At 43.3% G+C, this 27,108-nt stretch overlaps 1 protein-coding gene across 5 annotated transcripts in view; it reads left to right on the top strand.

The window, feature by feature from the left end:
• Positions 1-27,108, top strand: part of LOC308467959 (vascular endothelial growth factor receptor kdr-like) — a 188,354-nt gene that overhangs the window by 42,330 nt on the left and 118,916 nt on the right. For 3 of the 5 annotated variants that reach the window (XM_080989737.1, XM_080989734.1, XM_080989733.1), the window contains exons 2-3: positions 10,234-10,330; positions 13,733-13,953. In XM_080989737.1, coding sequence (XP_080845863.1) covers positions 10,234-10,330; positions 13,733-13,953 — 318 coding nt within the window. Of the gene's footprint in view, positions 1-9,631; positions 9,755-9,995; positions 10,016-10,233; positions 10,331-13,732; positions 13,954-27,108 lie in introns of those variants that run through there. The other 2 variants (XM_080989735.1, XM_080989736.1) reach the window with 2 other exon arrangements.

The raw sequence follows: 27,108 nt of genomic DNA, 5'->3' as shown, positions 1-27,108 counted from the left end.
GGGCAAATGTTGGCTTTCACCATGTTCTCACCATTGGCCTGATCCAGCGGACTCTTCTTATGTTATGATGGATCTAATCATAATCATGACTACTAATAAGGTGGTGATAGCCAGGGACAGATGAGAAGGCCCCATAGCATGGAAGTGTATTCTTCTACCAGAAAAGGTGATGAAAAAAGAAACACTAATCTTTCATATTTGCTCATATATTGGTACACAGGTAAGGATGCAGCTAAAAACTTAACACTCTGACTAAAACATATATCTTGAAATATGTTTGGGTTTTTTTGCATATTAAATACCTTTAAAATAAAAAAACCTTATGATTTTTTACTTAGCATATATTTCTGCACAGATTTACGAACACAATATGACAAATAATTGTGCAGCCATTAAATGGGTTTTTTCATAGCAGAACAATAATGTCTGTTTTAGACTCTGTTTTCCCTGTTTTCTTTGTTTTTTTAACCAATTATGTAAAACTCTAAATTTAGTATTTTTATTTATTTAGAGGCCCTTACTTGTACTTAAACCCAGCATTGTGTGGTAGCTTTATCTCGGACAGATCTGCCTCATTTTAATGCCATCTCAGTTGGTGGTCCTAGCCACCTCATGTGGTAGCGAATTCTATTAATGGGTGAAGATTTGGCAGTACTCATGATTGCAGTTCAGATAATGCCACATTACAGACAAATTGGGCACAATCTTCTTGGATGTCCTGTTCTGAAACCCTATTGAAATGCCTGGGAACTGTGACATGTAGCTATTGCTGATGTCGTGACAGCCAGGTTCTCAGTGCCAGGTTAAGAGATGCTTTTTTGAAATCTGCCACCACCCCTGAGACTGAAAAACAATATGTTGCATCAAAATTCTGAGTGTATGCATAATTCTTGTGGTGAGAAAAACAGACACGTCTTTAAAATGTTTGGATAACTTGTTCAGGTTTGAATATTTCAAATCTTTCTGTTCATGCTTCAGACAGTCTAGTGTCCCCGCTCCCCAGCCAGCAGAAGAGGTCAAGCCACAAGCAATATTATGAAAGACACACCATTCATTTTCCTTAATTTATTTTGATTGCTGTCATCTCCTCCTTTTCCAATTTCCACCTCTGTCTCTTCATTAAGCGTCTTGACCACTGTAGATCACAAACTCAGGTGAGAAAATCAAAAAGGAGGCAAGAGAATAACCTGCAACTCTTGGGACACAGAAGATGAGGACCAAGAGTTCCTTGTTCCATTCCAGTAGGAAGATCAGTGTTTCCGTTCCACAAATGAGGAATCAAGATTTAGTTCAGACATCACAGCTAGATATGATTTGCAGCAACTATAGTAACCTTGGTTTGCAATGATTTGATTAGCTAAGATTAAGGTTACCAGACATCCCCGTTTTCTGGGGACAGTCCCCAGATTTATAAATCAGTCCCCATACAAAATCCATTGAAGTTGAAAAGTGGCCCCAGATTAATTGAAAAAAATCAGGTAACTTTAGCTTAGATGTATGGTGTTGTTGTTGTTGTTGTTGTTGTTAAAGTGACTTTATTCTTTTAATTTGAACATTATAAATCACTTCGAGATCTTTTAGGACATAAGGCACTATAAAGTAAATTGATAAAGATACAGTGGTACCTTGGGTTAAGTACTTAATTCATTCCGTAGGTCAGTTCTTAACCTGAAGTACCACTTTAGCTAATGGGGCCTCCCACTGCCGCCACACCACCACAGCCCAATTTTTGTTCTCATCCTGAAGCAAAGTTCTTAACCCGAGGTACTATTTCTGGGTTGGCGGAGTCTGTAACCTGAAGCTTATGTAACCTGAAGCGTATGTAACCCGGGATACCACTGTATATACAACTGTGCAGATGGGACAATACCTTAGGATGAATTGCAAACTGATTTCTGATTCTGTCAGAATCTTGCAAGGAAAGAAGTAAAACTTGGGTGAAACTGGCAGGACAAGTGGAGCTCTGCATGGATGAGCCCATAGTCTTGTAAGACTGCTGGTTGAAAGGATGAAGAAAACCTAAGGTTTATTAGTGATGGAAAACAAATCCTTTCTGAGTATAGGTTTTATCATACCCCACAAGTATCCTGGAAAAAGATGGGACTTCCCATTTTCTCATGCGAGAGCACCCACTGGACACTTGGTGATGTGGTTCCAGGCTGGAGCCCCTGAGTCCCTGTTCCTCTTTTCTCCTTTCATGGTTTTTCCACAGCATACATTTATCAGCCCGCTTTCTTGCAAGCTGCTCACTATAGCCAAGCCGTTTTTGGGGAGAAGTCAATAAATATCTGCCTTGCCTTGTGTTGTGCTTGGCGCCAGGCTGCTGTTTAAGCTTGTGGTTAAACCAAGTGTCTAAGAAACACATGTGCTGGAAATATCTCCCTTTCAGACTGATGGCTTGGCAGGTTGTGCTGACACGCTCTCAAAAGAGATGTCTTCACTTAGATTGTTACGTCTTCTGTTTTCCAGGGTTGTGCTTGGATGAAGCAAGGGGGTTATGAAGCAGAGCTCTGTTTGCTAGGGGGAATTGGCTTGATGCAGAGTGCAGCGCCAGTGCAATTGTCAGGCTTAAAAAGAAAATTGGGAATGTAGTGGTGTTCTTCTGCACAGATTCTGACCCAGAGCCTCTGGGGTGCCACAGGGCATCAGACAAGGAAGATCTGTTTACACAAGACTTGTTGCTGCAGGAAAACGGAAAAATACTCAGGAAAGCTGGCCAACATATAAAATACTTCTAAAAAATGAAGATAACCAAATAAAAATTTTAAAAAATTGAGGAAATAAGAGAACACATTTCAGACTGGTTCCAATACCATCAGTTATTTGAAAAATTTAAATCTGACAAACAAAAGGGGTTCTCAGTAGAAATTTCCCAATTCGAATCTGATCTTGTAAATTCTAAAAGAAAAACTCTTTCCAAAACTTACCGACTCCTCCTTGACTGGACAGTCAAGGAGGAGGAGGTAACAGTGGCAATGGTGAGGTGGTCCCAGGATTTTGGCCATTCAATAACCATGGCCCAATGGGAAAATTTATGGAAGATCAATTGGAAATTCACAAACTGTTACACGATTAGAGAGAACTTTCAAAAAATGCAACATCAATGGTATCTAACACCATGGAAACTTTCAAAAATGTATAAAAATGTGTCAAGTAATTGTTGGAGATGCGGAGACTCAGGAACATTCTACCATATGTGGTGGATATGTAGGAAAATACAGGTATTCTGGGAGAGTATACATGCAGAACTGCCAAAAATGCTAAAGATCTCTTTCAATAAAAAACCAGAGGCCTACCTCCTGGGAATAACAGATTTGGATATTCCACAAAAGAGGAAGGGTATCTTTTTATACGCGACGGCGGCAGCAAGAGTTTTGATCGCAGCAAAATGGAAGAGTAATGAAATCCCCTCTATACAAGATTGGATCCAAAAGCTGACAGAATATGCTGAATTAGATGGTTTATCAGAAAAAATAAAGAATAAATCAAAACAGGAATTTGTTTCTAAATGGGAGGTTTTCAAAGAATATCTGAAAAATAAATATAGTAGTTTAAATTCTGTTGCAGCATTCGAGGAACTTCAGTAATAGTTGCTAGGTAGATAGAAGAAATTAGATTTATTGAGAATAAGTTTAATTATGAAAAAAATGTGTATTGGCAATAAGTAATATGAATTTGAAATATGGAATAAATGGGAAGTTGGGTCTTTAGTGTTAAGACCAATAGATGTTTTATTGTTTGCCAAGAAAATTATGTGTCTATGGTTATTTTTGCAATTTGTGTGTAATTTGGTATTTGTGTTTTTTTTTGGTGTGTTTTTTCTTGTTGTATAAATAAATATTTTTTTAAAAAAAGACTTGTTGCTGCAGTACATTAGCATGATTGATCTCAAAACCTCTGGCTGGCCTGGAAGGTGACACAGATATGTACTGCTATTTTGATTGATACAAAGACATTGGGAAGCATCATAGTTAAGATATGAAGAACCAAAGTGGCCACATGTCATCTACAGAAGACAATCCTATCTTTGAAGATGCCTTGTATTTGAAGGGCTTCATCTCCAAGTTTTATTTAAAGCTGTGGGGAACCTAAGCGTCAGGTGCCAGATGTGGCCCTCCTTGCTTCATCACTCTCTATACTCCCTCCCCAGACCAGGTCTCTCACTGGCTCAACTCTACAGCCTTTTCCCTGGCTGGTATATATATACTTGAACATTCAAAAATCTTCTTGCATAGCTGGACACAGAGATGTGCATGTTAATATTTGGTCCTGTTCTTTGAACATGCACTTCATATTTTGGGGTCAGCATGTAAATTGGCAGCCTATTGAGCTTTGCATGCAGAAACTGATGGGTCTGATCCCTCAGTCAGCTTCAGCTGCAACCTCTATAGACACTGATGTGTGTGTTTTTTAACGGATCAGTAATTTGGTGGTGGCAAAGTCCTCTCTGAGTGTTTGAACAGCTGCTGGCAGGTTCAGAGTAGAGAAAGCTGAGCTAGATGCTAGCTATAACCCCGATTGAGAGAACATTGATTGAGAAGATTAAAAAGAAGGTTCTGGATTCAACCCATTTGGAATGTGAATACAGGAGTTCCCATTTGCATTAGAAATTGCTCCACCGTGCTTTTATCTTCTGCGTAAGCAAAAATCAGACATATGCTTAACATAGCAAGAAAGAGTCTCAGAGGTGATTTTTCACGTGTAGAGTTTGAATGGGCTTTGGGTCTGCCTTGTGCTTGTCATGAAGACTAGAAAGCCCATTTCACAAGTCTTCTTGGCTTTGTAGTTATTCTTCTTGGGCAAAGAGCATAATCCTGTAGGATCCAGACTTTTGTTGTTGTGAGAACAAGATGCTGAACAAGATGGGCCTTTGGAGCAGGGCTTTTCTTAGGTTCTTAACATTCGTTCTGCTTCTTGTTTTTCTCTTGTACAAGTGCTGCCTCTCTTGAGTTTCTCTTGAAACAAAACTTCGAGGCTTTTCTGCTGTTGGAAGAGTCCCTGACATTTGCTCAAAGCCTGCTCTATCTATGTGTGTTCTTGGACAAAGTGCTCAATCAATTTTGAGGAGCAGGGGTGAAAGTTTTGAGAAGACAAGCAGCATTTCTTCATGAGGAGGGGGCCCAGGGCATCCCTATTTATATCACAAGTCCTTGTGCTTCCTCCTGTGTGTATTGTGCTTTGGCTTCCTTCCTGACTATTCTGCCACTTCAAAAGGGCATGTGGACCTTTTACTCAGATGTCAGGATGACATTCACTGTCATTCTGCCGAGTAGATGTGCACCTTCAATAGGCAAGCTAGCAGCAGCAGCGAGCGTGCTTGCGTGTTCCTTTCAACCTTGCCCCTCTCCCCAGTTTCTGCTGCTGTCGTGCGTTCTGCTGCATAATAGGAAATTGTCAAGACTTAAAATAATAAAATGAAACCCGAGATTCAAAGGTGATCTTCCTATGTGCATCACAAATGATGTTCTCGCTGAAAGGGGATTGAAGTCATCCTCCCACCTCATGTCTCTTTCATTCATTGTCGTCCTTCTTCAATTAATTTGCTTTTCATGCCATGAGCCAGCTGAGTTTTCAGCATGGCAAAGACCTGTTAAGGAAGCAAACACCTTTTTTCAAGTGCTTGACAGCTAGCTGGTTGTCAATGGATCCAGTGCCTTGAACACTTCTTCATGTCAAGCTGTCGTTTGTTCATTGGTAGCTATTTTAAACCGTGCAGATAACTGGATGGGCAGGGGCTGGAGTACTTGTAAACCAGCGGTTCCAAACATGGTGCCCACAAAAGACTTCTTGAGGACCCACAGGGCTCCCTTGACCCTCTGTGCAGATCAGGCATGAAAGCAGCATCCTTTGGTAGGCGATACAATAGGTTGCAATGTGTGCTTGGTTGTGGTGTGCCTGTGGTACCCAAAACAGATTCCCTAGTTTACACATGTCACCCCAAGCTCAAGAAGGTTGGTGACCCCTGCTTATATGACCCATTAAGACAAATGCAGGTCACCAGCTATTTATTGGGGTCTTTCAAGGTGTTTGAACTTTCTTCCCTGCTATCCACAAGTTCATAAGCATAAACTTTTGAGACGTTGTGGAATTATGCTTGAAATCCAGCCCCCATTGTTTCTTGATAATCCTAGGTAGAAAGCAAAACAGAACGTTGGCTTTCTACCGAAGGCCTTGATCATATATGATCAAGGAGTAGCCATAGCATCCCAGAGCAGGGCCTTCTCAATGGCTATTCCCAGACTTTGGTACTTCATAGAGAAGCTAGATTGGCTGCTTCCTTGTCCGTCCTCGAAGCAGGTGAAGACTATTTTATTCCAACAGGCCTTTGGGAATTGACAGTTTTTTAAGGAAAGGGTTTTAACAGTGCTGTGCTGTTTTTACTATCTGTATTTTAATGTGTGTGTGCATGTTTATGTATATGCAAAAATACAGATAGTAAAAACAGCACCCCCCCCAACACAATTACTTTTTAATGATTTTTTAAATATGTTTGTAGCTTTTTGTATTTTATCTGTGTTGTTTTGCTTTGTGAAAGCTGTTTTGAGTCCAAGTCTGGAGAAAAGGTGGGATATTACTTTTAACTCCATGGAGCTCATGGTGGCATACATAGTTCTTCCCCTCCTCATTCAATCCCAACAACAGCCCTATGAGGTAGGTTAGGCTGACTGGCCCAAGGCCACCCAGTGAGCTTCAGGGCCAGGCGGGGGTGGTGGAGGACTTGAACACTGGTCTCTCAGGTCCAACACTCTAAACAGTACACCACACTGGCTCTCATATAGATGGCTAAGGGAAGGCACCAATCACAAATGGAGTCCTCTCACTCACTCTTCTGCCTCAAGGAGGGGAGGAGATGTCATGAGTCCTGAGGAGATGCCATGCAGGGGCTGGTCAGACCAGAATGAGTGGTGGGAGGTGACACTGCAATGATCTGTCCCGTTTTCTCTCATGTTAACCAGATGCTCGGTGCCCACTTTTCCCTCAGTTCCCATGACAACCTTGGCTCCAGTCCTGGAACCACCACCAGCACTGCCAGAACCCATCCACAGCCTATCCTCTGCCAAGTCTGGCTTGGAGCCACCATTGCCAACTCCTCTATCACCTTGGTCATAGGGATGCTAGCTGCAGCTTGAACAAGCAGTTGAGGCCCATCACACCAAGGGAAGTTCCTCTTTCCATGTCCAGTGCAAAGGAATGCCCTGCTTGCCCTGCTGAAGTTATGCCCATCCCATTCCCTTATAATGAGACCCAAGGAGGCATGTTGATCATTGGCTCAACCTCTTCGCTTTCTTGGCCATGTCCACCACCTGTTGTGCCTTTGAACCTTATTTTGCTTGTGTTCCCTGTACTGATTTGAGCATTAAAAGATTTTGGCAGAAAATATAAAAGCCAGGACAGGAGAGAGGAAACATCCACAGCCCACTTCGTTGACCCTTCCCCCCCGTCCCCGCTTTGTGAAGCCAAAGGAAACTCACTTAAAGAAGTAGCTGTTTAATGCAAACACTTGTAATTGCGGAGGAAGAAAGCACTTTTCTCTCTCTTTCCTCTTGTGAAAACATTTTGAAGGATTAGGAAAAGCTCCACACTGCATACTCCTCTCTCTCCAGTGAAAACATCAGCTTGGAGTGAATCAGAATGCCAGCCAAGTGCATGCTTTATGTTATTTCGGTACTGTGCAAACACTGTATCACAGCTGGAGAGCACCAGGTTGGCCAACGCTGTTCCAGCTGTTTGTTGCATGTCAAAAGCAGTAGTCTTCTGTCTTGTTTCTTCTCTCTCTCTCTCTCTCTCTCTCTCTCTGTGTCTGTCTGTCTTTTACCCTTTATTGTTATTTAAAGACAAAATGGTGGTTATGATCCTGCTGCAACTTCTCTTGGTTTTGCCTGCAATCCAACTCCAACCCATCAGTTGAAGACCAACAACTAACGACAATATTTAACAATGTTTAGTTTAATATGAGATAGTCTGCTTTACTTTTTATTTTGGCATTTGATATTTGGCAGTCAATTGAGTCAACATTTCTGATGAGTGATATGTTAATGCCATAGACTATTTGACAGCATTTTATAGCCAACATGGAATAGCATTGGTGTGTTTAGTGTGCGACTGCTCGCAACACATTTGTACTTTTTAAAATTTAGAAGCCAAGAAGTGTCATCTAAAATCTGTTGCTCAGATTTCAAATGTCAAAGCAGAATTTCATTGTCAAATATCGTTCCACTTTTTAGTGATAAGTTTGGAAATTCCAGAAAACTTTGAGTTTTTGCAAAGACTCATTTAAGCTCCACTGATATGTCATGTGACATTTATATTGGAAAGTCCCATGGTGAAACAGAATGGAATTGCTGAACCATGATGCCTCCACTACTTCCACTGTTGGAATAATGCTTCTGAATACCAGTAGCTGTAAGTTGCCGGGGGTGGGGGGTAGGGAGAGTCCTGCTTTTATGCTTGGGTCCTGCTTGCCAGTTTCCCAGAAGAGGCAACTGGTTGGCCACCTTGAAAACAAGAAACTGGACTAAATGTGCCACTGGCTTGATCCAGAAGGGCTCTTCTTATGTTCTTATGACTGGCTTCAGTTGCACATGAAGAAATTTCTTATTTATGCTTGGTTACTGCAGAAAACCACTAAGCCAAGTGAATTGTGTTGCTGACAGGACCATTGTTACATAACTTAAAAGAAGATACAAATGTCATACAGTAGACCTGGACAGCTCAGTTGGTTACAGGGTGGTGCTGATAATGCCGAAGTTGCAGGTTTGATCCCCATGTGGGATAGCTGCATATTCCTGCATTGCAGCGGGTTGGACTAGATGTTCCCCAGGGACTCTTTGAACTCTACAATTCTATGATTTTGAGTTACGTGCATTTAACTTGTGCACATTCAGCTTTGTGTGCTTGGCAAAAAAGTTTCAAAATTTTTAAAAAATGGGGTAGAAACAGGGTGTCTGGGATTAAAAAAACCTTTGGCAATCCCACCTAACATTGCACCCAATGTGTTTTCACAATACTTGATTTTTGGCTTTATGCACTATCCCCAGAATGTAACCCTGCATAAATTGCGGCTTTACTGTATAGATACAAATCTCTGTCTCTGAGCAAATTCAGATGGTGAGTGTCTGGGTTCTTGCTGATACTCTGTTTTGTTTACCCCCCCCCCCCCACTTTCCCGCCATTAGCTGGGGTGGCTAATCTTTATTTATTTTATTAGTATTTTGTCCCAAGGGACATGTGCATGCACACAGACACAGGCATACTGTCCCTCTTCTCAGCTGATTCATGAAGATGAAAGGTGGGGGTGATTCACATTCCCATCAGGGCACTGGGCTCTGGTCACCTCCACACCGCCACTCAAATTAGTACATTGTGCCAGAGGTTTTCCAACCCACCTGTCAGGGATGAGTATAGTTGTTCACGAGTAAACAGCCAGGACTCCGACCTGCCTTTTTACAGGTTTTATTTGGTGCAAACTATGTACAGTACAGACATCCAAAGTTCATGGCTCCCTCAGTCGCTGGCGGATTCCGAGAGTGGGCTTTTCCTGCCCCCCCCCATCATAAGAACCTCGCCACGCCCAGTCTCCGCCTTTTTTCCTTACGCTTGACACCCCTGCCAAAACTAGGCGACGGAAGTTGCATCTCTGAGTCCCGCAAATAAGTCTGTGAGCTTTTGCCTTCCCTCTCTCCACCTTTCTTCTTCCGTTTCCCCTGAGGCTTCGCTGACACCAGTCTCTGAGGAAGTGTTACTGCTGATCAAAGTGGGAGGCTCTCTCTTTTTTTTACAAGTTTTTAAACATCTAAAAAAGCAGGAGGTGGGAATAGGGAAGGGAGGAGGGAAGCCCAGCACAGAATATCCCCTAAAGTCAACCTTTGTCAGCCTGGCGCCCTCCAGCTGTAGTCCAGTTGTTTTGAACTACAACTCCCATCAGTCTCTGGCAGCACTTCCAAGTTCCCATCAGCCCCAGCATCATGCTGGGGCTGATGGGAATTATAGTCCAAAACATCTGCAGGGCTTCTAGGTCAGTGGCGGCTGCCCTAAGCCACCTCATATTCCACTCTCAATTTGTCATCATAAGAGTTGAATGGTGAAAGAGTTTTGCATGAGATGTGTTAATCTTCAAAATCTGCAACCTCCTGTCCACCAGTTTGGGTTTAAGAAGTGAAAAAGGGGTGGAACTATATAGACACAAGTATTTAAATTGTTTTGCTTTGTGTTCTTTGTGCATGTTTGATGCAGGTCATGCAAAGGAACTGCGGCTGATGAAACCGGAGTTGAACTTGAACAGTGACCATATTACAGTTGCCGCCGGAAAGCCTTTCGCAATCACTTGCCGGTAAGTGGTGCACTGAGAATCCAGGGTTCCATCCTAAAAAGGAAGGTGTGGTGGTGAATCCAGAGTTGATGCATGGATTCCCAACAAGCAACTTTCCCCAGACTGGAAAGATTAGGGGAGGAATTCTAAATAGGAGGGTGTTAATTAAGCCATAATCCAAAAGTTGCAGGAGGCAGAAATTTCAAATATTTGTACCCTACTTCACCAGAACTCAAGGTGCTTTTACAAGAAAATGAAAAATCAGACCTACAACCTACAATAAAATAAAAATGCAACCCTCTCACCACTCTTGAGAAAACAGAAGACAAAAGCCAGATTCCTTGAAGGAACGGTGGGGTATAAATGCAATAAATTAAAAAATCTTTTTAAAAATCTTTGGCAAAAACGTGTATTTTAGGCAAAATTGCATACAAACGGGTGTATTAGGAGAAGATGCACTGTGAGATAGTGATGACTTTTCATCAGGACACTGACGTGGACGTGTAGAGAACTGGATTTAAGAAAAATGGAAACTGAAAGAAACCAAAATGGATGGTTTCACTCATCCCTAGTGGTGACAGGAAGGAAGCTTAGCTGAGTAGCAGAGTAGATCCTTTGGATGCAGACAGTCCCAGTTTGAAACATCGGTCTGGAGGGTCACTGGTGCCCCACTCCAGCTTTTGCATTCTGTCCAAACCAATCAAATAACTTCCTACCAGATAGTAAAACTTACTGAACATGTTTTGAATTACACTCCCTGCATCCCCAAACACTATAACCATGTATATATTGACATATTAGCAGTGTGATCCTATGCATGTCCACTCAGAAGCAAGCTTCATTGAGTTAAATGGGGCTTTCTTTTGTTTAAGTCTATGGTTGGACCATAAATCTTTTTTAAAACCTTCTTTGGCAATCACCTCCTAATCATGCTCTAATAAGGAATTCAGTGCAAGGCAGAATATTGCAGTGAAAACGCTGTGTTTAAACCTCACAACATGTGAAAATATCCTAACCTTTTTGCAAGCTCCTGAGCCGATCACTCTTTCCTCTTTCCCTCTCTCTTCCTCCCTGCCCCTACAACACCCACTCACTCACACTGATGGAAACAAATAGATTTGAATTTAACTTGGAAGAAATCTATAGTGTGTTTTCCCACTAATGTCTTAGAGCATTTCTATAGCAACTTCAAACAGCCACTATTTGTTGCACCAAAATGGAATATAATCATACCTTTCCTCCAGAATCAATACTGTTCTGCTTATAACCTTGCTCTTGTAACATCACGTATGTCATGCAAGAAACGCAGGAACACTCATCCCTTAACCTTTCAGAAGTTTTCTTTTGGGGAAAAGCAACTTAGCATAACTCCTCAAACAGCTTTAGCAGTCAACCTCAGGAACATAGGGAGCTGTCTTATTGGTCCATCTATCTCAGTATTGTTGGCAGTGACTGGCAACAGCTCTCCAGGGTTTCAGATGGGGTCTGTCCCAGGACCACCTAGAGATGCCATGGATTGAACCTGGGACCTTCTGCATGCAAAACAGATGATCTGTCTCCAAGCCGCAGCCATTCTCCTGAACTAGCCAATCATAGTTTTTACTTAAAGAAGATGGGATCACAGGATACAGATCGTGATGGGGTTGTCTCTTCCAAGAAAAAGTGAGAGTGCTTAGAAGCTACTCTTCTGCTTTAAAGGAACTCGTAGCAACATACAACATTGATATCTTTAAGCAAAATGAACACCATCAGTATAGTATATGAGCAAACATATACTACAAACAAGCTATAAGCTATACAGTCTACAAACAAGCTATAAGCAAACTCCAGGGAATAAAGAGCAGTGGCAGGTTTGGTTCATCCCATTTGTGGCCTTTTGACACACACATGAATTATGTTGAAGCTAGCTAGAAAGGTAGCCAGGCAGAGTCCCATTTGGGAGTGAATTCTGCAAAGATGGGAGCCAACACTGAGGAAGCCCTGCTCCTTGCAGGTGACTTGGGTAAAAGATAGAATGGAAAGCAAACTCTCTTCCAATGAATCTTGAGGAACAGGGATTAGGATGCCTGTGAAAGTCCCCAGTTTGAGTTGCTTGAGTTAGCAGAATCTGAGAATGTAGAGGTTGTGCTTACTGGGCCAAGGATAGTATCTGGTGAGGGCAGAAGATGGTGTCTGGCTGGTTGGCAGAAGAGCCTGACTGTGTCTGGAGTAGGGAAGGCCCATAGCTCAGTGACTGAGCATCTGCTTTGCATGCATAAGGCCACAGGTTCAATCCCTGGTGTCTCCAGGTAGGACTGATAATGTTCTCTGTCTGATATCCCAAGAGAGCTGCTATCAGTCAATGTAGGCAGCACTGAGCTGGATGTACCAGTAATCTGTGTGTCCTACTTAAGAGGACAGCCCTATACTTGAAGGAGTTCTCTATTTGAAGAGCTGCCTGGAATAAGTCTGGCTTAAATATAATCCTATAAAGGGGGAGCAGCCTCAGGAGTGGGCAGGGAGACAAAGCTTGAGGCTGGCACTAGGACAGCAGGCTAAGCCAGCACACACAGGCCACCTCACCACTCTTCCCCACTATAAAATTAATTTTATTTCTATTTAAATTATTTCTAAATGTGCAAATATACATATAAATTAGCATCTGCAAAAAATATACAAATCTGTGCCCTCTTTGGTGCACTTTTTCTTTTTCTTTTACTGCCCCCAACTTCAGAGCATAGCCATCATGGCTAGTAGCCACTAATTATTAGTGACTAATAGCTTTTTCCTGCAGGAATTTGTGTCATCTTTTGAAACCAGCCAGGTTGGTGGCTGTGACTGCCTCCTATGCACTGAGTGATGAAGTGTTTTGTTTCATCTGTCCTTAATCTTCCAGCATTCAGCTTCATTGGATGTCAATGAGTTCTGGTGATGTGAGGGTGGCAGCGAAAACCTTTATATAACCACTTTCTCCAAGTTGTGTATAATTTTATTCATACATCCATGCATCATACAATTCATCCCCACTCCATATAGTTGAAGCATAGGTTGCACTCACATATACGCCTGCCTAATATGTTACATCAGGGGTGAGGAGCCTTTTTCAGCCTGAGGGCCATGTTCTCTCATAGACAGCCTTCAGGGGGGCCGCATGCCAGAGTGGGTGAGTCCTGACCCAGAGTGAATGAGGGGAAAAATATTTGGAGCAATGGAGGAGACTCTTACATTTCTACGGTAGGCTACATTCCTGCCGTGCCAAAGGATTTTTGCACACGCTTCTCTATCCTCCATCCAGTTCCAAGGGCCAGACAGAGAGGCCCAGAGGGCTGCATTTGTTCCCCAAGGCTGAGGTGACACATCTCTATGTTACACTCACATATGTACTTGCCTAATTATGTCTGAAGACCAAAACAGGTTTCATGTCTCAATGTCTTCTTTTGACAGAGGCTCGCCCGGTTTGACTTGGATCTGGAGAAATGACCGGTACAAGGATGGCAATCGGTGGCAGGTATTCGAAAAGAAATGCCCAGGCAGGTCACATCACACCTGCAGCACCCTTGTGGTCAACCGAGCTGTTGCCAATGACACAAGCTACTTCACCTGCCTTTACAGCAACCTTCCATCAAACAAAGAACTCAAGGCCGAGTTATACATTTTCGTCAGAGGTAAATGGTTCAAGATATATATGAAGTACTCATTAACCTGTCTTTCAGGCTATCAGTCTTTACAAGGCTGCTTCTTCTCGTGGCATGAAAGATGGCAAGCCAAACCCCTTTTATTAAATCTGCCAGGCTGGATGCTGATGTCTGCTTTTGGCTCCCCGCCCTTGAAAAACATTCCACCCTGATGCTACTTAATTTCCCACAAAGACCACAATGCCATGTGACTCTGGAGGGGTTGTCAGTAGCCCACAACATCTTTGTTAAATCTGCCAAGACAACCAGATGCATTTTAGGTCCTTTTACTCTTTACCAAAGTGCATCGAATACTCTTGGTGTGGCAAAGTTTTATGCTGTAGCAAGCAAAACCTTCCAGGAACTGACCCTTCTGACATTTTGTAATTTTCCTCTTTTGGAGTTCATGACATGACTACAACTTTTAAAACGCTGGTGCTGATTTTATTTCACTCTGTGCCACTTCTGTGTTGTTGTTTTCTATTCTCTTTTTCTTTTACTCTACTATACACACCTGGATAATGCAAAGCTTGTACTACTTATCTTGTTTGCTTATCATTGACTGTAACAGCAAAGATCTGAAAGGTGTCAAGGGCAAAGACAAACACATGAGCTAGTACAGGACGAGGAAGAGAAAGATACGCATGGGAGCCTGAGGGGCAGGATCTTGGACTCACTCACATCATGTATTTTCATGCTGGCTGTGTGGAGGGAGTGTGGAGGGAAGCCCTCAGTGGTGAAGAAATGAACCTTCAAACCAGCTAAACAGGATGTAGAGGGGAATCCTCTGTAGTCATCATTGCTTGGCCCTTAGCCTCTCAGTTTGAGGAAGTGGAAATCCTAGGAAGGCAGAGAACAACCAAGGCTAAAAAGCAGGGGGAAGGGCAGCTCAGTGGTTGTGCCTTGGCTTAATTTCAATCATCAGCATTTCCAGGCAGGGCTGAGAAAGACCCCTGCCTGAAACAATGGGGCAGTTGCTGGATGGACCAATGATCTGACTCAGTATAAGGCAGCTTCCTGTGAAGTCACAGTAGAAACCAACTTGAGCAGAGGAACCTGGATACTACGGGAGATGTACTATGCCAGACACCAGCTCCACAAATTGTGGGAGGAGGGGCAGGGGCAGGCAATGCATATTACCAGTCAGGTGATTTTTTTTTTATTTTTATTTTTACGGTCCTCCTGCCCTCTAAATTATCCAAAGCCTACTGAGATACCTTGCAGGGTTTTGGAAAAGTGCAAGGCTTGGGGGAGCCTTTGTTAGTAGAAGAAGAGTTTGGACTTGATATCCCACCTTTCACTCCCCTTAAGGAGTCTCAAAGCAGCTAACAATCTCCTTTCCCTTCCTCCACCACAGTAAACACTCTGTGAGGTGAGTGAGGCTGAGAGACTTCAAAGAAGTGTGACTAGCCCAAGGTCACCTAGCAGCTGCATGTGGAGGAGCAGGGACGCGAACCCTGTTCACCAGGTTATACGCTGGCTCTCAAGAGTGATCAAAGAAGGTGGCTGTCAGTGCATTTTCTTGGTGGCTTTATAACACACACACACACTTGTAACAGGACTGGTCAGGCTTCTGGAAACGAATCACACTGTTTAGCAAAGAATAGTAACAGCCACGGTCAGCATTATTTATTTAGCAGGATTTATATACTGCATAATATAAGAAAATCATCTAAACTGTTTATATAAAAGAATATAAAATATTTATAAGAAAATACCAATAAATTCAAGAGACTTGGAAAAACGACGAGGCACAATTTTTTAAAAAAATCAAAATGTAGATGAAACAAGCTCTTTTAAAAAATGGTATACATAATAAAATTACATGCCTTGGTAGCCTAACATAAATAGGAAAGCTCTTAGCGGGCACCAAAACAGTACAATGAAGGAATATATATTTGCAGAGCTGCTCAGTGACACTTGCAACAACCTTGCATGGAAAGCCAGGTTTATCATCTGGTGAACCTCCGAGATACTGCCTTGCAGGGAGCTCCTGAAGCACATGGTTACCCTCTGCGCTGACTCTAAAGCGCTGGTGTCACCATCCTCCAAGCATCTCCCAGGCCCATCACTTTCCACTGTTTCCCTTCCGGGGGGTGGGGCACTATAGGCTTTGTGTCTTAATACCATTAAAAAACAAGAAAGCATCTTCCAAGAAAGGCAGAGTACAATCATACCTCGGGTTGAATGTGCTTCAGGTTGAGCGCTTTCAGGTTGCGCTCCGCGGCAACCCGGAAGTAACAGAGCGCATTACTTCCGGGTTTCGCCGCATGTGCAGACGCTCAAAATGACGTCACACACATGTGCGGAAGCGGCTAAACGCGACCCGTGCACGCGCAGACACGCCGTCGCATCTTATGTTCCATTCAGGATGCAACTGGGGCTCTGGAACGGATCCTGTTCGCATCTCGAGGTACCACTGTATATGTTCAAGTCATCTGAATAATGATTTGGTTTGACCTTAGTCTCTTAAAGCACTGCCCATGCAGTGGTGCAGCCCAGTAATCTTAGAACCTGGACTTAATTGTCTTATAGCCTTTAGTCAACCATGTGTAGTAACGGTTAACCTTTCTCTCCTCCGCACCTTCCCCATCCCCATTATTCCATACTTTATACTGTAATTCTTTCTATGTTCCTGATTTGTTAGAGCAAAAGAAAAAGCAAAAAGCCAAATTAAAGTGTTTGCAGACCCAGATTTTTCTTAATTCAGTGAATACTCAGAGCATATGCAGTTTTGCATTTTAAAACTCACATAAAGCAGAGAGCCATCATGAATACAGGAATAAACCGGGGTTTGCTTCTGATACCATGATGCAGAATTTGGAAATTATTCTCTACTCACTTTTAAAAGTGAATGCCATGAAATGTTATCAAAAAATAGAAAGGAATAAATCATGATGTCACAACCATGTCAGTCCAGATGCTGTTGCCCCTGGCACCTGCCGCTCTCTGCGTGGTCCTTTGGGTGGTCTTTGGGTTGTGGGCCCTGTGCTTCTGCCCAGCTGCACTGCTGCACCCACAGGACTTCGTTCCTAAACCCCTTATAATAGGCAGTGAGTTCCCTTGATCTTAGTTGGGTTTATTTCTACATCGGTGTGTGCGGTGAATTACTCTTTTTCTTCTTCCTCCATTTTGTACATTCCTGGAATTCCCTCTCCTTGCAACACAATAACCTTGATTTGTCTTTATCTCCCTTAATTCTAGTCTTGAGCTGTTTCCTCTTCCTGTTTCAACATTCTGTTGTGATTGCCTGCCTTTTAACTCTCTTGACTCACCCCGGGCATCTCAAGCCACAGGAAGCAGGACACACAAAAATTCAATTCCCCTCTCGCATTCAGTGCCCTTGGCAAATTAAAAACCACCTTGACTTGAATTGCTTTTCTCTGCGATTGCCTCAACGTGGGTTTTGAGACCCTTCCAGGAGTGCCCAAGGTCTTTCCTTTTTTACAAAAAGCGCAGTCCGGTATTAAGAAAATCTTCCCTGTTGTGAGCAAGAAATGAGGACTGATTAACTCTAGAAATACTTCAGCATGATCCCTAACTCTCCAGCTCTTAATTGTGACTTGTGAAATCAGTATTGCATTTCAGCAATTCATAAATTATCATCTTATTAATTTTATATTTTTTAATGAAACTGATAATTGGGGAACTTGAATATCATACCTTCAACCCCTGGGGACAGAAGAAGGCAGTGGAAATTAAAACCATTTGCGTAAGTAACTACAAAATATGGCAATCATAATATGCATATGAATAGGAAAACTTAGGTAAGTTAGATTTAAATAAAAATTGGTTCCAAATCTCCTCATATGGCACATTATGTAGACCTCAGTGGTTCATTCTCCTGCTGATCGCTGGATACTTGTTTTACCACAGCGATTCCCAAGGTGGGCAGTACTGTCCCCTGTGGGGTGGTGGGATTACCTACCGGGGGGGGCATTAATTGGCACGGGGGCAGCAGGGGAGTGCTAGAGTGTAAATAACCACCAGACTTTGAAAAGCTGATATCACTGGCTCAAGCTCATCAGTTTTGTTGCATTAATTAAACTAAATAGTTTTAATTGGATTTCGGATAAATGTGCAACCAGTTGTTATTGTTTTATTATCTTCCGTACTGGGTTGTGCAAACCACAGTTTTGAACTATGCTGGGTGGAGGCACTGGGGATGAGTTTATGGAACCAAGAGGGCAGGGGCCTGAAAAGGTTTGGGAACCAGTGATTTAGCACATGGGCAGGGAACACCTGACTATGGAAATAAGAGACAGGACACGTATACTTATTTCTTTCTCCTTCCTTCCATTTTCCAGCTTAACATCACACATCTCTGCTTCTTTTTCACACCTATGAGTGGACCAGTACAGAATGTGGCCTGTACCTGCAGTTATATTGGACTCATTGTAAGCCAGCTAGTACAAAATGTAACTTATCTGGTTTACTGTGCTTCCTCTTCACAACTCTCTCTTCTTTAGATACAATCTCCTTGCCACAAGCACATTAACAGCCAACCAAAACAAAATGATCCATTGTGCTAGGCAGAGTTCGCCTGCACGTCTCTGATTTTCTTTTATCTGTCCTGCTCTGCTGTGCTGGAGGGGGTTAGGATATGGCAGAGGTCACCTTCTCCACCAGACTCCATCAGGCTGCACAGGGGCAGAGTTGGGGGTGGATGTCACCATCAACTGTACCCACTAAAAGACATGGACAGAAGTCCCCAAAATGGGTTGTTTGGGAAGGGGCAATGAGGACAGAGACAAGGATCCACTGCATGCTAAGACAGTCCAGCTAGCAAAGGGACCCATCAAGGCCCATTCAGATCTGCTGCAGCAAGTATTGTCAGAATTTCTGCCCCCTCTGAAATTCCATCATGGCCTTTGTAAGCAACAGGATTCTAGATTTAGCCACGCTACACTTGGCCGGAAGTTTGCGTTTCACCCTAGTTCCTGCTATGGTGCTAAAACACCATGTAGGATTTAGGTGCCTCCCCTTCCCATCTCCATTATATGTAATATGCAGGTCCTCCTGGTGGGTGCTGGTTAGGGGATCAAAGAACCCTCAGCAGGATGCCATATCAATGGCCCCTAAATGTAATCCCAAAATGCAATGCCATGGAAGTTCCAATCAATGGCATTGTGAGTAAAAAAAAAAAAAGTGGGGAGAGGAAAGTTGCCAAGTATTATGGTTGCTGCCATGCTTTTTTAAAACTACTACTCTATATTTAAGCTCTTCTATAGCTTTTGTTTCATGTTTGCATCAAAGCAAGTGTGGATTTTGAAAGGGCTATACAACTGCTCTGGGCTGTAGCAGGTGGAGTGAGAGGAACTGCTGAGTAAATTGTTCTTCCTTTGGGAGCACTAGGCCATTCTTAATAAAGGGGAAGAAAAATAGTATCTATCCCTCTTTGCCCCCCACCCCAGCTGTGCTTAATGCTGAAGAGCCTGATTGTTGTTGCAACAGAAGTTTTGCTGCCCTGCTACTGTTTCCTGCCCCTGTTTTGACAGCCTTCCCCGGGGAGTTTTGCAGGGCTGTCAGACTAGGCTCCTTGACAGCTGAATATATTGGCCTGCACAGACTGCCTGAGACAGGGGTGGCCAATGTGGTGCCCTCCAGATGTGGTACTCTAACTCCCATCAGCCTCAGCCAGCATGACCCGCAGTCAGGAATGTTGGGAGCTGTAGTCTGACAACATCTGGACTCTAGAAGGGAACAGGTTAGACATCCCTGGTGTGTGGAGTGGAAATTGCTACTGTTCACTTATTCATCCTATGTCTGGAATGAATATGATCAGTATTCCCTGCTGTTGCTTTCAGTCTGCAAATTAATTATTGCCCCCCTCATTTGCATTGTCCTACCCTTGCATTGAAATGAATGGGGTAGAATAATATAATGACAGTGTAAATTATGTAATTGTGCCACAGAGGACAGTGAGACTAATAACATAAGTTTTGGCAGAAAGTGAAATGCAGTAGAATGGAAGTGATGCTGCATACAATGATTACAGGGCAGAATGGGGAAATATGCTATCTTGCATCTCTGACTGCACAACATAGGCTGGATGGAGCCAAGTACATTATCATATCATTATCATATTTATTTATATCTTGTATTTTCTCTGGCCAGGATTCAAATTACACAAATTTTAAAAACACAGATAAAATACAAAAAGTTAAAAACATGTAAAAGATAACTGTTAAAAACTAATTAAACTCTAATAGAATTAAAACAATATAATCAAACAAATCTATTGAAATACAGATAATAAAAGCAGCACAGCACTATTAAAGCCCTTTCCTTAAAAAAACCCAGTCCATTTCAGAACAAAGTCTTCATCTGCCAGCGGAAGGACAGCAGTGAGGGAGCCAGCCTAGATTCTCTAGGAAAGGAATTCCAAAGTCTGGGAGCAGCCACCAAGAAGGCCCTCCCCCATGTCCCCATAAAGCTGGCCTGTGAGAGTAGTGGAACCAAGAGATGGGCCTCACCTGAAGATCTCAGAGCCTGGGCAGGTTTGTGTGGGAAGATAATCTTTCAGAGAGCTTAGACCAAAGCTGTATAGGGCTTTATAGGTCATAACCAGCACTTAGAATTGTGCTCAAAAAGAGAGAAAACATTGCTTTGTTGAACAGTCATATTGTTCCAAAGCTTATTGGTGCCCTCTGTGTTTACCTAGCCTTCACTGTCCTCTGCCTCAGGTGGCCAGTTGACTTTTGCAATCCATGTGAGATCCTCCATCCCAGCAACATTTGTAACGTTTTCATCGCAAACACAGCATCATGACACCAATGGTGCTTTAAGTCTGGGTTTGCTGGCTTTCCTCTTCCCTCACTGGTAATTTTTCATTTTCTGTTGTGCCTTCTAGAATTTGATCCCTGGAACAGGGACTGTCTTGTTTTGTAATTTCTAAATGGTGCTAAGCCAGATGAGTGCCAGGACTCTGCGTCTTCCCTCACCCCACTGCCTGTCCTTCTTAGCATACCAGCTGTGGTACACTGATCTTTTTTAACTCAAACTGGGAAACCATGGCTTATTGCCACTTTAGTAACCAGGATCTTAAACCATGGCATGCATGCATTCACATACACACACACACCTCCTGATATCAAATATTGAGGAGGTGTTACAACAAAATATGCAAGTGCAGCAAAACATAAAATACTGTCAGTACAATACAGAATCATTGTAAGAATGACTGGCTCAACACAAAACACAACTTGCAGTTTGAAGCAAAGGACAAAATGGCACCCTTCCACTCCAATTCCATGTACTAAAGCCAGCCAGGCTGGCAGGGTGAATCTTACTTCAACACTAGCTATAGAAGAACATATTCCACTACACCTGAGAACAGCAAGCTGCTGGTGCAGGCCCACGTGTGTGGTACACACAACTCTGTTCTCTAGCACTTGACCATCAGTTACCCCCCACTCCAGTCTGCTGCCTGAGGCAGTTGCCTCATTTTGTCTAATAGCAGGGTCAACTCTGTTCCAGGTGTAAAGCCTTAGTGTTCTGATTTAGTGTGGCATGCACATTTGTCAGTGATAGCTGTGCAAGCTACTTCGGTGAATTTCAGTGAACCACAAAGCTACCCATTCTACTTTTTGGCCACTTCTGAATCATACATTTAAAACACTTTGATACTGCTTTAAAAGCAATGGCTTCCCTGCTCGCAAAGACTCCTGAGAACTGTAGTTGGTTAAGGATGCTAAGAGCTGTTTGGAGATCTCTGTCCACATCACAGAGCTACAATTCCCAGCGTTCTCTGTGAAGAGGGATTGATTCTTAAACCACTCAGAGGGGTGGTTTAGTGTAGCTCTGTGAGGAGAATAGGGGTGTCTATTTTTCTAGAAAAAGAGGTGAGGGAACTCACCATGAACACCTCCCTCGTTCTCTTAGAATGGCAATGGCGCTTACCTGAGAGGTGCTCGAATTGAGTTTCAGCAGGTTCTGGCTCAAAAAAAAGCCCTGGTCCTGACAACTCTCAGCACCCTTTAAAAAAGCTACACTTCCCATGATTCTCTGAGGGAAGCCACAACTGTTTATAAAGTGGTATCATATTGCGTTAAATGTATGTTTCAGATGTGACCTTTGTTTTGTTTTTCCACTACAGATTGGTGTGGCTTCATTTTGCCTGCCAATCTCTGCTGATTTAAGCTCACATCTGCCCCTCTCTCCTCTTCACTCCCCCCCCCAAAAAAAACTTCTGACCCATCATGAATGCTTCTTCAGCTCTTCCATGTAAGTGTACCTCCTTGACCTACACTGGACATAAATTGTGTGAGCCCCGCCCTGCCTGCCTTCCTGCAGAATTCCTCCGACCTGCCGAGCCAGACAGCCTGTCTGCGGGACCCACAAAAAAACCCTTTTCCGTCTCCTCGGACTTCCCTGACAGCCGATAAGCTGTGAACATTCTGCAGTGCCTGTCTGTCTCTGGGTGCGATGTGTGTTGCAGCTCATAGCAGTTTTCTTCCCTGTGGGTGGCTTGAAGGGTGTTTGAATGGGAGGCAGTGAGCTGCCCTTGCAGCACAGACATTTTGTACCGCAGGGGAAATCATTTCTCTAGGAGCTCAGGATGCCAGATATGCTTCCATCTAGGGTGGTCCCATGTGACTGCTGAGTCAACATTTGACATTATCCGAAAGCTTGTGGACGTCTTGCAAGATAATTGTATGGACCTTTGTTCATTCATCCACTTAAGCCAGCCTCCACCAACTTGGAATCCTCCAGGTGTTTTGGATGGGAACATCTGGAGGGCACCAGGTTGGGGAAAGCTGGATTGAAGAAACATTGCCTTGGGAAGCTAAAATGCACTGCCAACTCTGGATGGAGCAAGCTTGTTTTCTGCTGCTCCAAAGGAAAGGACCCGAACCAATGGATTCAAATTACGAGGAAGGAAATTCCAACTAAATGCTAGGAAGAACTTTCTGACGGCAAGAGCCTTTTGAATGCCTCAGAAAGTGGTAGACTCTCATTTGTTGGAGGTTTTTAGGCAGAGGTTGGATGGCCACCTATCAGAGATTCTTTAACTGTGATTTCTCCATTGCAGGAGGTTGGAATAGATGATCCTCAGGGTCCCTTCCAATTCTACAGTTCTATGATTCTTGTATTCATCTGCCTGATGATGGTACCCATGGATTCATCTCTTTCTTTTCTGCTAAGTGAATGGCTGCTGATAGTTGATGGCCTGCTTCTGTATTTGATTCAAGTTAGTGGCTATTGCCTTTTAAGCCCCTATCAGTGGCTTGGAGAACAGGATTTGGGCGACACCACCGTAACCTGCATAATTCTGCCCATTCACTAAGGTCAGCAGGGAAGACCCTAACCCTTTGTGAGGTGGATGTGATCACAGGGGCTTCCACCATTGCAGTACTTGCTCTTTGGAACTCCCTGCTCCCTGCTCTGGTGGTATTCTGCTGACATCTGGAAACATCTTTGCTCAGCAGGCATTTGACCTACGTGTTGGGTTGACTTTACTGCCTGTCTCTCTCTCTTTTGGTATCTGTTCCCTCTGGTTCTGACTGTTTTAACCAACCTGCTGCTTTTGTTTGCCTGTGGTTGATGTATCAATGTCTTTGTCCTGGGATACCTCAGTTGGTAAAGCCTGAGGCTGCTAATCTCAGGATCGTGGGTTAGAGCCCCACACTGAGCAAAAGATTTCTGCATTGCAGGGGAGTGGACTTGATGACTCTCATGGTCCTTCCAACCGTATGTTTCTATTATTCTCTTTCCGTGTTGGCCATCTTGCTGCAGACCCACAGACCCATTTAAAGCACATTCAGTGCACATTTAAAAGACATGGCTTCCCCAGAGAATCCTGGGAATTGTAGTTCCCCCTCACAGAAATACCATTTCCAGCACCCTTAATAAACTACCATTCCCAGGATTCTGGGTGGGAAGCCACATGTTTTCAACCAATTCCAATCTCCGAGGATGTGGACAGGCTGCTTGGACGAGTGAAACCAACCACCTGTTTCCTTGATCCTTGCCCATCTTGGCTTATAAAAGCTAGCTGGGAAGGGCTGGGCGATGGGCTTCGTGGGGTGGTGAATGCTTCTCTCTGTGAGGGAGCCTTCCCAGACCCGCTGAAAGAGATGGTTACCTGAGCTGCCTGTGGCAAAGGTGGATCTAGGAGCACCTTGAAACTCTCATGTTCAGTTGCCAATATCATAATGCTGTTATACAAATCTGTGGTGCGACCGCATTTGGAATGTTGTGTACAGTTTTGGTTGCCTAGCTGCAAAAAGGATACCTGTATTGTACAGTTGGAGATGGTTCGGAAAAGAGCAACCAAAATTATTAAAAGGATAGAGCAACTCCCCTATAAAGAAAGGATGCCGTGTTTGGGGGGGGGGGGGTTAGCTTAGAGAAAAGGAGAGTAGGAGGTGACATGATGGAAGTTTAGAAAATCATGCTTAGCATAGAGAAAGTGACTAGGAAAACATCCAGTGAAGTGGAATGTTGGAAGATTCAATACAGATTAAAAAGTACATCTTCATGCAGCACATAGTTAAAACTATGCAACTCACTTCCACAGGAGGCCTTGATGGCCACTAACATGGATGGCTTTAATAAATTAATAATAATAATAATAATAATAATAATAATAATAATAATTGCTTACTTATATCCCGTCCTCTCCTGCCAAAGCCGGGCTCCGAGCGGCTAACAAGTAAAAATAGCACAGTGTACATAAAATTACACAGTCAATTAATTAAAAAAAAACATTCTAAAATCAATTCAGAATCAAATTAATGGCAACCATTGGGCTAGAGTTCTATAAGGATTACAAAAGGAGAGAGGCGTCAGACTATGTCTTAGCCAAAGGCCTGGTGGAACAGCTCCGTCTTGAGGGCCTGCGGAAAGATGTCAAGTCCTGCAGGGCCCTAGTCTCTTGTGACAGAGTGTTCCACTAGATCGGGGCCATGGCTGTAAAAGCCCTGGCTCTGGTTGAGGCCAGCCTAACCTCCCTGTCGCCCGGGATCTCCAAGATGTTTTTATTTGAAGACCGTAAGGTCCCCCGTGGGACATACCAGGAGAAGCGGTCCTGTAGGTACGAGGGTCCTAGGCTGTATAGGGCTTTAAAGGTTAAAACCAGCACCTTAAACCTGATCCTGTACTCCACCAGGAGCCAGTGCAGCTGGTATAGCAGTGGGTGAATGTGATCCCGCAGCGAGGAACCCGTAAGGAGTCTCGCGGCGGCATTCTGCACCCGCTGGAGTTTCTGGGTCAGTCTCAAGGGCAGCCCCACGTAGAGTGAGTTACAATAATCAAGTCCGGAGGTGACCATCGTGTGGATCGCAGTGGCTAGGACGGGGCGAGAGAGGTAAGGAGCCAACCACTTAGCTTGGTGGAGATGAAAAAATGCCGCCTTTGTTATAGCTGCAGTCTGCGCTTCCATGGAAAGGGAGGTGTCGAAGATTACACCCAAACACTTAACGGACAAATTAGGCAAATTCATGGAGGATAAGGCTATCCATGGCTACTAGCCACAATGGCCATGCTCTGTAATGCTTCTGAATATAATAATAATAATAATAATAATAATAATAATAATAATATATTATTATTATTATTATTATTTATACCCCGCCCATCCGGCTGGGTTTCCCCAGCCACTCTGGGTGGCTTCCAACTGAATATTAAAGACAATACAGCATCAAACATTTAAAACTTCCCTAAACAGGGCCGCCTTCAGTTGTCTTTTGAAAATAAAATAGTTGTTTATTGCCTTGACATCTGCTGTGAGGGCGTTCCACAGGGCAGGCGCCACTACCAAGAAGGCCCTCTGCCTGGTTCCCTGTAACCTCACTTCTCTCAGCGAGGGAACTGCCAGAAGGCCCTCGGGGCTGGATCTTAGTGTCCGGGCTGGACGATCGGGGTGGAGACGCTCCTTCAGGTTTACAGAACGTGGTCTCGGCGGCCACTCCCAGTCACTAGTCTAGCTGCCACACACTGAATGCCAGTGGCTGGAAACCACAGTGAGGTTGTGTGAGTTTTGTACTTGGATCCTGCTTGTGGGCTTCCCACAAACATCTGGTCAGCCACTGTGAGTAGAGGTTGCTGGACTGGATGAGTCATTGGCCTGATCCAGAAGGCTGTTCTTATGTTCTGATGTTCTTAAATCTAAGCAGCGCTTTTCTGCCCAAGCTGCTCATTATTAAGACTCAGGTGGATAGATGAAAGATGAAAAAATCTTTTTTAATAATTCCAGTGGCACCTTAAAGATCAGCTAAATATAAGCTTTCAAGGTATGAGCTTTCGTGTGTAATACACACTTTGTCAGATACTCTCTGTCGTTATTAAGATTGTTGTCTTTGTTCTCTGAAAGCTCCAAAAACAGTCAAAAGTTGCCATTGAATAGGGTAGTCTTAAGAACAGCCAGCTCAAGCTTTTTTGCTTCTAGCTTCAAGAGAAGATTTCATCCTGGTCTCTGACTAGACAGTTGCAGGAAAATGGTTATTCAGATGGAGCCCAGCTATTATAAAAATGAACAATTCGAGTTTAATAATGGGTACCAATGTAGAGTGAGTCAGTGGTTTGGGTTCTTTGTCTTGTTTTTAATGTCACTATCAGATCCAAGGACAATGTGTTTGTGAGGAAAGAACTTGCACAATGAGGTCTGAATGGCTTTGTCCTTTTGCCAGCAAAGGATCTGCAAAAAAGCAGTGAGGCATTTAATGAAGTCTGGAATATGGGCTTGTGTGTCCTATGACCAAGGGTGGGGGAGGACTTTGTTCACATTTTAATGCGAACCCACCTAATTCATACTTCCTGAATTAGTATGTGAACAAAAAGTGCACCCATTATCCTTTAAAATCCAACCATTTCTGAATTTTGGGATGTAGTTTGCCAGCCTCAAAAAACACAAACCAAGATTAACAGAAAGTGTGTGCAAGAATGTGTATGTTGGTGAGAGCAATGTTCAAAAAAGCAAGTTACCTTAGAGGAAAATTGCTTGCAAAAACATGAATTTTGGGGAAACTTTCCTACAAAAATGTGTCTGTTAGGATAAGCCTACACAAAAATGCCTATGAATTTTGGCTAGGGCTTAAAACACTTTTTTAAAAACAAACTTAATTCTTTATTACGTAAAATTAATACACTTATTGATCCCAGAAAAAGCCTCAAAGTGGTCTAGAAAGAGAATAAAACAATAAA

The sequence above is a fragment of the Podarcis pityusensis genome (assembly GCF_964106645.2).
Source record: "Podarcis pityusensis genome assembly, chromosome: Z".
NCBI lineage: Eukaryota > Metazoa > Chordata > Lepidosauria > Squamata > Lacertidae > Podarcis > Podarcis pityusensis.
The sequence above is the reverse complement of the archived record's forward strand: the minus strand, read 5'-3'. Positions and strand labels throughout refer to the sequence as shown.